Genomic DNA, 11,885 nt, shown 5'->3' on the forward strand with positions numbered 1-11,885 from the left:
CAAAATTCCCAACTGGCTCGAATACTTTCCCACTTTTGTAAAGGCCTTTGAAATCATCACCTAAAAGCACTACATGAGCTCTGCTCTTGGATCTTTGTGGAAAATCATGGCTGGGGAGAGGCCACTGCATTTTCAGTGTATATTATTGAGTTTCCAGAATAACACAGTGATATGCAGCTGAGTGATGCAGTGAGGCTGGGCTGTCTCTCCACTCTTAAGGTTTCTCACCTTCACCATTTCATCCAAATGCATCACAGTTCTCCCACTTCTATTCTTCTTCAATAACAGAGGGAGAAATTAAGTCTTAAATATGAAAGTAACACATTTCAGGATACAGGGTGTATGGCAGATATTACACACTATGAAGTAGCAAGATATTGTGGTGAAGGGTTCTGCTATGTTTCAGTGCAAATTAGGAAGATCTGACCGACAGAATTCAAATCCATTTCTCAAAAACTCAAGGGGATGTTCAGATCTGGACCATTTCTTTAAGACACATTACACTACTACGCTGATTGGTACTACAGGGAAAAATCAAATAGAAGTTTTCCAGCAGGCGAAAGTTCCTCCCACTAGAAATAAGAGACAGTCCCTTGCAATCTAATTCTAAATATGATACACTAAAGGAGGGGAGATCATCAAAAGAGTAGTGAGGGGATGATACAGCAATAATTACATGGTCATTCAACAAAGTCTTGTACACAGCATGATGGAGCAAATGTCTGTATGTATATAATAAAAGCCTCTGACAGCTCTGTTGCAGGCGTTGTAGCAGGATGGGTGCTGAGAGATCTGAAAGAGAGGGGACTGTGGTCTCATGGAGCATCTTAGGATGTGTGTTCCACTGAAAGAAAGCTCGCCCAGGGGGCTTCCCACAAGGCGGGCCTTGGAAGCAGACAAACCAGGCATGGAAATAAACACTCAATTTAAAAAGGCCTCCCTTATTCAGGTTAACATAGCTGACAGCTGTGCTGAAATGGAGGGGCAGTCAAGAGGCACAGCCTGGGGGACAGCCCAGTTCTCAGGTACAAGGGACCTACACCACTATCAAAGAGTGGTCTGTTTAGATGTCATCTGCAAGCTGTTCTCTGCAGAGGGAACCCTGCTCTTCTCCCCCCACCGCTCCCCCCAAAATAAATTCCACCATCCCCACATAGCCTAGCTGGCCCAGAGGAGAAACTAGAAAGGCGCAGGCTGAAGAATCAGAGTTTGGGTGCTATTCATTCCCACCAGCACGTGGCCTGGGCTGACATTCCCTGTCAAAAGCACATGACAGCAGCTTGTTGAGATTAGTGTGGGGCATTTTCTATAAAACAGATGAGCTTTGTCTGTTTAATATTCTGCTGCCTTTAGAGCCACTATCGCCCCCTCTCAGGGACTGGTTCCAATTAGTGTCATTTCAGCTCAGAGCTGGTTTAGCCTGAGGATTAGAATCCCCCCAGCCCCCTCCCCAAATCCCCTCTGACTCAAAAGCTTCCTGGGATCGAGGAAGCAACAGAATTCCTTCCCCTCCTAAATTGGACTCCAGCTTCACTCTCCCCCCACCTCTGAATTATACATGTCGGGCCCAGGGAAGTAGTGGGTGCGAATGTGACAGAATGACCCCTGGCTCTCTACCTGAGAACCAGGGGAATGGATCTCCCTTTACAGAGATTCCCAACTTAGAGGAACAAACCCCATTAGAAGCCACACTGAATGGAAGCTGCTGTCAGGAAATGCGTGGCCGACCGGTTCACTTACCTTGCCCCAGGAAGAGACAGAAGGCCAGCTGGCACCAGCAGAAATGGGAGATGTAGTTCTGATGGGCTGATCCATGCTTCAGTGCCTCTAGCTGCAGTGCTATAGCTTATCATGTCATCCTTTGTCACTCAGGGGTTCTCTGAACAGCCTGTTAGCACAGTGACTCAGAATGGACTTCTGCAGGTTTAATGCACGGTGGCCGTGTCCATAACGTAAGACAAAGGTAGGGCAAGCCCCAACGATGTAGTAAATCATTCCTAATTTATCCACTTGGGGCCAAAATCTGCCCTCAGATAAATTGGTCAAAGGGAGCTACAAGCACAGGCCCCAGGAGCAGACAGTGAGTGGGACAGGAGATTCGTGTTTTTATTCCCAGATGGTTTGTTTAATCTTGAGCAAACAATCAGTCTTAGTTTCCCCATTGTCTTTAAAATGAACACCTACAATCCCATGGTGCTAATTCACTGTTTCTGAGTCCTTAGGAGCATCACAGAAAGAGATGCTATAAAAGTCTGATTGCTGAGGGCGCAATGCAGCTATGCAAGTGCAGAGACAGCTTCGACAATGAATATTTTGCTCTCGTTTCTTTTCAAAACCAAGGGGCAGCTTTGGTGACCAAACTGCGTCGGAAAGCCAGGTTCAGGAGCAGCCTCATGTCTTTTTCTATGGACTGCAGCCCAGCAGGAACGAGCTTGGGCTCCCGAGGGAAGGGAAAACAAGCAGTATCAGCATAAGTACCTGATACAGGCAGGTGTAGTAGAAGAAGATGTGAGCAACAATGTCTGCTATAACCCTCAGGGAGATAGAGGGGAGCTTTTATGAGTGGCAGCTTTGGAGGAATGGGAAAGGAAGTGTTTTACATCTCAAAATGCTGCCTGAGTCTTCCACGCCCCACCCCCAGTTATCAACTGCTCAGAGATTAGTTGGGACAGTCTTTTTTTTAAAACGTGAATTTAGTACTGATGAAAAACTGCTGGATTACCAGACAAACTCACTGGTTATCCAGAGAACAGCTCCAGGAATGACAAGAGCAAGCTTCCCAAAATATACCTTGAGGAATTACCTTTAAGTATGAATGGGTAAGATCAGTTCTCAGCTTTGGTGCTGAAACTGTCAACTAAAGCATGGTCTGTCATGGGAACCCCCATCTACTCGAAATAGATTGCAATGACCACCACCTCATTTCATACAGACAGCAGATGCTAACAGTCACTTTGGATCTAGTCTGGATTCAAAACAGTGGCCTCCAGCTTGAAGGGCTCCCTATTCCATTACCAATCCCCTGAACTATCCAGGCCTCCATCCTCTGGCACGTTTAGCATTAGAAAGAATTAAAGGCAACCAAAGAAGTGAAGTTTAGTTCACCTTTAAAAGCAGCTGGGCCTTGTGGACGTCCCTTAATTTCATCCTTCAAACCTTCTCCGCCCTTTTAAAGACAAACGAAGATTTAGGACGAGCGCAAGGGAACGTACTAGCATTAAGATCAGTTACATGGCGAACTGTTTCAGACGGGATTAAAAGAAAGAGGTGAATCCCCCATCATCAGAGACTAAAATCTGGCTTGAGCAAAACACTACAGCATAGGAAATAGTCCTCCATTGGTTCATGGGACAGATATGACACCACCTCTAATTTCATAATTCAGTAGTTCATATGCAGACAGTTATGTTAAGGACAGCTGCCCTGCTGGTTTTCCAGGTGCTCTTATAAATGACCTTGAGGACATTTCCAGATGGCATGACCTTAGCCGATTACAGTGCAACGCTTTGCCTTTGTGAAAAGCACTTCCTCAGTCCCACCACTCCAGATTCCATAGGAAGACCATTTAGGAGACAAAATACACGCACAGCAAGGGCAGTTGCTATTTTAAGAATGTACTTTATACAAAATAACCAATTCATATGGAAATAAAATCTACAGACCTCCAAGGATCAAGCTTTTAAAAAAGTTCTTAAAAAAATTACCCATCACACAGTATTAAACTAACTATTGAGGTAACTGTCGCTCTCGGAGAAAGAATCAGCAGACCAAGACAAAATATACACAATATAAAAATAAATAGCATTCCCCCTTCCAGTATCGACCAGGAAAGTTCACACAGCTTCGCAGCAGCAGGAGAGAGAAAAGAGTCCCTGACACTGTGCTCCATGGGCGGGGCGAGGCAGGGAGGACTGAGACCTGGGCTTTCCAGGAGCAGTGGAGAAGGCATTAGAGTGAGGTACCTGAGCCCCAGCTGGGGAGGAGGGACGCACATGGGAAGTTAGGGGAGGAATTTATTAGGCTCCATTCTCAAATTGGATGCTTTTAGGACATTAAATACAACTTTCCAATACGTGCCTGCTGAGCTGTGTAGTAGCTCCCTTGTGAGTCTGCCCATGGTGTAAACTTGGTGTATTGCAGCACGGGCAGAGAGTCCTGTAATCCAGCCACATGCTGCAGTGCAGAGCCCTGTGTGAGTCAGATCCCCAGAGTATGTAGCTTTTGTATATGGTTTATTTTCAAAGTGTGGTGTGGGAGGTCTCTGCTGCAGCAGCAACTTGCAGTCCTGTTGCCCAGGAGCACTTACAGTTGTTTTGACAAAGGCCAGGGTCCTGTGCCCAAGGTCACTAGACCTCCACCCTCCTCCCAACAAATAGCAGCCTTACCTAGAAAGAGAAAGGCCCCATCCTTCTCCAAACAGACAAATTATATTCTTTACAAACTTACAATAATACAATCCCCAGCATGACCCAGCAACCCAGCTTAGAAAAATGGAGACTGGCAATGGATTTCCCCAACTCCTCAGTCAACGTAAAGTCAGACTGTACCAGGGAAGTCTCAGCTCCCAGGCATGCAAACACATTGTATGCTCCTAACTGCATCGAGAAGAGGAGCAGTGCAGAGCAGTGTGTGTCAGCACCAGCCAGGGGTCGCACTTCTACACACCCATTTGAAACTAGCCTATAGGAAAGTTACTGACTGGTCCCTCTCCCCTCTGAAGATGCATGTAGACAGAGAGCATGCAAGGGTAACTGAAATGCATCAGACACAAGATACAACCTTCTGACTGAAAAAAGCAACAGTAGCTTTGGGGAAGGCTCTTCAGTTCCAGATGGCAGCTAACTCACTTCATTTACATTAAATTCAACAAAGGGCTAGACTTTAGAAGGTCCCTGCTTTCCTGCCATAGGGATCCAGGCATAATTTGTACTGCAGTAATGGCCCCACACCCGGCCGCATCCCTTCTAATGATGGACCCAGCTCTCTCGTTCCCTTCACAGACCTGGTCTCTCTCTCTCTTCCCTTGACTTCTGTGACTGGCCCCATCACTGATTTGTGCCCATTCCATCTGCATTTTCAAAAGAAGAAAGAACTTCATCAATGGAGATGAGGATGACTGGAATGTGATGAGGCAAATCCAACCCACTACGCTGTAAGCAGTGTTGTTTACAACATCCCACCACTTCTTTAATACTGCCAGTGAGCATGGTAGTGACAGGAAAGGGGACTGCCCCAAGGGATGTAGCATCATGCAGCTCATTAAACCCAACACAGGCACTGAAAACACACTTGGATCCTGATTCCCAGTTCCACCAAACACACACTGCCCCGGCTTCCCACACACAGGGGACTGATTAGCCCAGCTCTCACCAGGACATTTCTTATTCAAAGGCATTTGGAAAAGCAGAGAGACTTTTTTCCCTGATTGGTGGGGTCGGGAATGGAGGGAACAAGAATGGTAGGTTCATTATGTGCCAGTTAAAAGTATTTTCCTTCCGCATGGGCGGCAGGGGTCCGGCAAAACTGGAATGTGCTTTACCCCATCTGTATGTTAAACAGATACAGATGGGGAAAGGCTGGAAGGTCAGTGTTTGAGACGCCTTTTCGGTTACAATACGCACATGCTATTAAGCGCATCACATGACCTGCAGCTGCACCAACACTTTCATGACCTGCCATCTCAATCTCAGCTTTAGAGAGAGGGCACAGTGCTCACACACCTGCTGTTCAACCACTAGTGCTGTGTGCATAAAGCAGAATAGGAAATACACAGCAGCAGCCCTCCACACCAAAGGGCTGAAGTAGAAGTTTTTACAGGGTGGTTTTATTAAACTAGATCCAGCTGCACCGCTGCTATGCAACAGGAACCACTGGCATCCGTACAGTGCCACTGTTCGTTCTCTGAAGTACCCTTGGGATGATGGGAACTGCAGGTTTACCACTAACTATGACCTTGTTCTGCATCTTCTCCTCACCTAACCACGTCCTTTGCAAGCCCCAAAGTCAGCGTGTTGCTGCACAATGACTGACAGGCAGCACCCTAAAGATGTGTCTCCCCACTGCCACCTTGAAACTGGAAACAGGATGAGGTCATAAAGGATATGGACACAATCCTGGCTGGGCATAAAGATACGGCTAATGACCAACAGGTTATGAAGAGACTGAATAGCAGGAGGGAAAATACAACAGGTTATTGTCTAATTACTGCCTTTTTCATTTTAAATGGAGGAGGGCTGCAGTGTGAGGGAAGAAAAGCTGCAGGAAAGCCTGCATTCATCAGCAAAATGGAAGACACCCCCTCCATAGTTAAGGCCGTGACTAGTTTTCTGTTAAACCATTAATTGTGATATCTCTCCAAGCCTCCAAGAAACTAGCTTTGAAAAAATGATACCAATCCACTTGAGATTTCTCACACATGGTGCTCCTATGCCAGAGATATGTTTCAGAAAATCTGGGGAGTCATACAGCAAGGTGTTAATCAGGTGCGACCACTTGAGACCAACCCCCCCCCCGCCCCCCCCAAAAAAAACCAAAAAAAAAAAAAAAAAAAAAAAAAAAAACCAGCAGTTTGCTTTTCCAAAAATGGTTCCTCACACTTTCTGGAGTCATCAATCAAACAGCTCAGCTAGAAACTCCAAATTTGGTTTACTATATTGTCCTGATTGAGGACTGGTGCCTTGATTATTTTTGAGTGGTTTAGTGGGTTCATTTTGAAGTTACTTCTTACGTTTTTACTGGCCCTCCATGGAGCTCATAAACTCCACACGCCATTGGATTAAGCTTAATCACTGCACAGCCACAGGTTGCAGACTTCTTAAACTCAAGTTTACACGGGCAGTTCAACATCCCTGGAGCTCCACCACATATTACTCACAGAAAAATGAAACAAAACAAAGGAAACAAAAAAGTCCAAGGGTCTGGCATAGTTTATACAGCTGTGAGGATCAGTTTGAAACCTATGTCCTGTGTGTTGGTGGTCACAGGATCTTTCAGCACAGTATCTATTCTAAATATTACATAGCCTTGTTTTTGCCCCACATTGGTAATTATAGCAAAACCTGTTCTATGCACCTGAAGTAGTACAGCTACAAAACGTTTTCACATATCTCTGGTTTAATATGCTTTCTAAAGAGGGATTACATATTGTTCATTTGTATTACAGTAGTGCTTGGGGCCCAATCAGGAAGCACAGCAACCAACTGTACATCTGCTAAAAACCTTACTGATGTGTAGCAGTCATAAAATTCAAATGTTCAAGAGTCAGGAAATTTTAAAGTAAAGTTACAATTCTCTCACCAATGCATGGAAAAAAAATACCCTGTCAATATTCATAAGAGCTACTACCTATTCTCTTTAAAATCCTCCTTAATAATTTTTCTGCAATGATGCCTAAAATCACTCCTGCCTGGCATTGGCTAGGCAAGTGGTGAGCTGTAACTTCTGCTTTTCCACTAATCTCTATTCTTTTTATTGTTCCTTCATTTTCCCAGTCCACTCTGACTCTGTTTTTCCCACCTGTTGTATCCTATCTATTATGTAGTGTGTGAGCCCTCAGGGGCAGGGCTGTTTTCTTTGTGATTTGGTTGTACAGTGCCTCACGGGCTGGGGTCCTGATCCCTGAGTGGGATTCCTAGGCAATACTGTAATAGAAATAACAATTTATGAACAAACTGTTTGAAAAGCTGGAGATTCAGAGTTAAGATTCCACAAACAATTCTGTCCCAGAACATCCTACTCCTGGTTAGTGTAGCCAATCATGATTCCTGTCATATATTTCCAATATAAGGCATGTGCCCCAGAGTTGTAACTAGACATATTAGCGCCGGGGGCTAGAAAGCATATTTGCACCCCCTGCCTTTTTTCCCCCCGGCTTTGCGCCCTGGGTGTCTGCCCTGCCCTGGTTATGGCCCTGATGTGCCCCATTACAGCAGCCCATAATCCAATAACATACTAACTACACACTACATAAAAGCAGTCACCTACAGACCTTCCTAGAATGGAGTTAGCTACTCTATCCTGTCTCTTGTTCATTGGATACAGATCACCCTTGTCCCTCCTCCCTCCCACATTTCCACTAGGTCAAGAGACGGCCATACTTTGATATCTCACGCTCTGTATATGGTGTTCAAACACTCAGCATTATCTACCATTCCACAACCCTCTCTAGGGAGAGAGAACAAACCACACTATTCTCATCATATGCAGCTCTGCCCCGTTTTGACGTGGGGCTGACATCAGACCATCCATTTACACTGAGATATCCACTCGAACCCCATTTCCAATACTAGTATTAACTGCAGACGCAAGTGCTTTATCTCATTCTCTACAATTTACAAGCCCTCCTATCCTACAAAGACAAAGAGGAGTTTACAGGAAGTTGAAAAGTACTTTAAATATTTGGCATAGCTGCCACCTTACATCATATGCAGGGCCTGTGCTGTACTGGGGTAGGGGTTGTTTGTAGAATCTAAATTCAATTTCCAGAGTTTCAGATGTTTGGCCATAAAATTATATTTAGAGTTTCTTGGTTTTTAAATGTGCTCATTTGTTTTAGTTCTTTTATATCCACAATGAACCAAAGGTTTTTAAACAGGAATAATTACTGTATTTAAAACTTTCCCTGCTGGCCAGGTTTATCATCTGGGAATGTGGCCACACATGCACACCGCACTTTTTATAAATACTTGACACTGTTTCAGTACTTCCCTTGAGTGAATTGGACTAAGCCTCTCTCTCAGAGGGAAGAGATTGCCCAACTCCCATTCATTCTAGCGGTGAGCTGCATTTCCATTTCCTGTGTTCTAGCTCAGTGGTTCTCAATGGGGTCTGCGAGCCATTTGCAGGGGGTCCATGAAGCAAGGCCAGCTTTAGACTGGCTGGGGCCCAGGGCAGAATGCTCAGAGCCCCGAGTGCTGGCACCCCATGGCAGAAGCCTCGAGCCCCTCCAATCGCAGGGCTGAAGCCCATAGCCATGAGGCCCCCCACCCATGGGGTTAAAGCCTCAAGCCATGGTGCCCTGTGGGGCAGGAGCCCGGCACCCCTGGGGCAGAAGCCCTGAGCTCCGGTGCCCTGTGGCTAAGCCCAGAGCCACTCTTCCTCTCTCCCCCTGCAGGCTGTGGAGTTTTTATATCATGCTGGGGAGGAGTGGGGCTCAGAAAGAAAGCTGAGAACCCCTGTCCGCGCTTCACCACACTGCCAAGGATAGCTGCTCCCTGTCTGCTGAACAGAATAAAGACTAATTAAAACTGACACTTCACTAACGTGATGGTCTATGTAATTAGATATTCAAATAATTTATACTAATTTTCCTCTGAGTTGAATGAGGGCTTGGGCATAAGCCAAATAATCAGGGCACTGCCATAAGCAGAGGGCAGACAATTCACAGGTTGACTTCAACACGGAGTAAGAAGAATTGCATTTTAGAAACACACTTGCCACTCAATGCCTATTTGATTCTAGTGTGAATACCACTGCAAGTGTGTGTGTCTGGGTAGCAGAGTACACTGATGCTTACACTCCTGTTAAGTTTGTGGGCCCAGAGTTAGGAAAACGCCTGGAACCCGACAAAACACTACTAGAGGTAAATGGTATCATAGCAGCAGACCAGCCAGAGTTACTAGGAAGTGTGACAAACACTAAAACATTATTCTTTCCTCATCCGGACAGCTTCCAGAATTTTTGTTTTTAATCCAGCAAGTTTCTGAATCTCACAAAAGCTGTGGATAAAAGAAGTAAGAGTACAGTCACAGGGGCTGGGGCAGAGGTGCTTCACGCAGCTCTGCTGATGCACCCCAGTCCTATCCCGCAGCGTGCCTTATACCAACACCGGGCCCCGGCACAATTCCACCAGTGTAGCAATACCTTCCCTTCTTGCCCCACAGACCTAGTCCTGCCTCCAAGACTCTCAGTTGTGCCTGCTTGGTGGCTTTACGATGTGGACAAATATCTGCTTCTAACGGGCAAGGATAAGACCCACCAAACTCATTTAATTTGTAATCAAAGCGAGATTTAAACTTACGTTCTAGCAGGAAAGACTAGTGCATTAACCCGAGGCATTCCTGCCCCACTCCACAACCTCCACTGTGCCCCTTAACCACTCTAGCTAGAAGAAATAATTTCTGATTCACATTTATCTACTAATTTACAAAACGTCCAAAGCTGGTGTCACAGGTTGACAACTTGTTCGCATTGCATCAGACAGACCCTCCCTAAAGCAGCTCCATTTCCTATTTCACCTGAAAGCTGGAGTTCTCAGAATTTAAGAGGGGCTCTATTTCTGCTTTGCTTTCATTGAAGATGACAATAGTCAAGTTACACTGAGAGAAAACCAGGGATATCTCTATTCCTGTCTCCTTTCTAAGGGGTATTATATGCTAGCACAATTACTTGTTCCAATAAAGACAACAACTCCATGATACCATTCCACGTTTCTTCCTCCAAACTGCATTGGCTTCACCTAAAGAAGACTAAGGTACAAATGAATAATTAGCCAATTGCTGGTACCCAGATAACTCATACCAGAAATGCTTAGAGGACAATGCTATGAGAGACTTTCAGTTCCTGGTCCTGGTTTCCTTGTTCCCCATGTAGGCAGGAGGTGGACGTGCACTCAACTACCAGGTAGAAGAGGAGAGTGCTATGCTTTGCTCCTGAGCAGTCCCCGTGATCAATTACAGGGTCGTGTCTTAGCTCTAGAGGACTGGAAGGAAAGGGGGGGGAAATAGAAAGTTGCAAGTTCCCATCATCTCCCCCATTGCCCTGCCCTGAAAGATTTGTGTGTGACATGATTGTAAACAGTTAAGGATCACCCCAGTGCTACGCCTACTACAAGCTGGGTCCCATCCCTCCCCCATTATGTACAATACATTCACCAACAACAGAAATTTATTAAAAAAGGCAACAGGTAAATTCTGTAAACTGGATCCAGCTCCAAACACACACGTTAATACTACAAGTAAATTCCATCGTCGTCCCTCTTCCACCCTGAAAAATATACCTGAGTTTAGCAGTTCATGACAGTTTCAATCTCCCCCTCCCAACCCAAACCCTGAATGAGATACACTCTTCAGTCATGACAAGCCACTAGTTTGAGATGCATCCTCTGCGCTGTTGAGATCAGCCATACGGTCGGTAGCCAGGGACCCAGGACTATCCCATGTTTAAACACACACAAGAGCCATCAAGGCACCATGTTCCACTGGACCCTGGAAGCTACATGCCGCTGGGGAGATGGGGAAGGTAGGAGGCCTATGTCCTCCTTCCCCCATGTCCAAATCACGTGTGGCTTTCATCTCCTTGGGGTTCTTCCTTCCTTGGACTAGCTCTGTAAGAGGAAGAACGAAAGTTGCACGGTTATTTGCTTAACCAAGGAATATTATAAAGAAAATGCTCCGTCATTTACCGTACAACTACTTCAACACAAGTGACGGGACAGGTGTTGTGCCAGGTATAATCTACAGTCAGGGATTCAGCTACGAGCATCAGGAGAATCTTGTTTCCTTCCCACCAGAATTGTTCCATTTCCCTCCTTCCCCCAACCCACTTCCAAATATTTCACTTCTTTAATTAGTGAAGGAGAAAAGTTCTCATCTGAACTCTGCTCTTCGCTGGCTCTTACTTGATCCAGAGGCAATGCTGATGGTTTCTGTGGTGGCAGCTCCTCCCGGGATGTGGTTGCTGTAGGCACCTTCGGGAAGGACGCTTGGGTCTGGTGTATTTGCATTCTGGAACCACGTTGAATGAAAGGACAGTTTTAGCACAAAAACAGCAAGAATAAATCTCATCTGCATGGTGTGTACAGATTATTTACATACAAATATGTATTTTAATTACACTCAATCTAGACCCGCCCCTCTCTCTGGATTCCTCCACACCAGGCCATGGCC

The 11,885-nt window shown here is 45.6% G+C and overlaps 2 protein-coding genes across 2 annotated transcripts in view; one reads left to right on the forward strand and one right to left on the reverse strand.

Moving 5' to 3' along the window:
- BID (BH3 interacting domain death agonist) overlaps positions 1-9,324 on the forward strand; it is a 185,137-nt gene extending 175,813 nt beyond the window's left edge. Inside the window, exon 7 of the mRNA XM_074938744.1 lies at positions 9,314-9,324. The gene's annotated coding sequence lies outside the window, so the exon portion shown is untranslated. The remainder of the gene's footprint in view (positions 1-9,313) is intronic.
- Positions 9,325-11,183: 1,859 nt separating this feature from the next.
- CECR2 (CECR2 histone acetyl-lysine reader) overlaps positions 11,184-11,885 on the reverse strand; it is a 133,262-nt gene continuing 132,560 nt past the window's right edge. Inside the window, exons 18-19 of the mRNA XM_074938680.1 lie at positions 11,618-11,723; positions 11,184-11,323 (exon numbers count right to left, since the gene is read on the reverse strand). Of these exons, the coding sequence (XP_074794781.1) occupies positions 11,318-11,323; positions 11,618-11,723 (112 nt within the window). The 3' untranslated portion in view covers positions 11,184-11,317. The remainder of the gene's footprint in view (positions 11,324-11,617; positions 11,724-11,885) is intronic.

Source organism: Natator depressus, chromosome 1 (genome assembly GCF_965152275.1).
Source record: "Natator depressus isolate rNatDep1 chromosome 1, rNatDep2.hap1, whole genome shotgun sequence".
Lineage (NCBI taxonomy): Eukaryota > Metazoa > Chordata > Testudines > Cheloniidae > Natator > Natator depressus.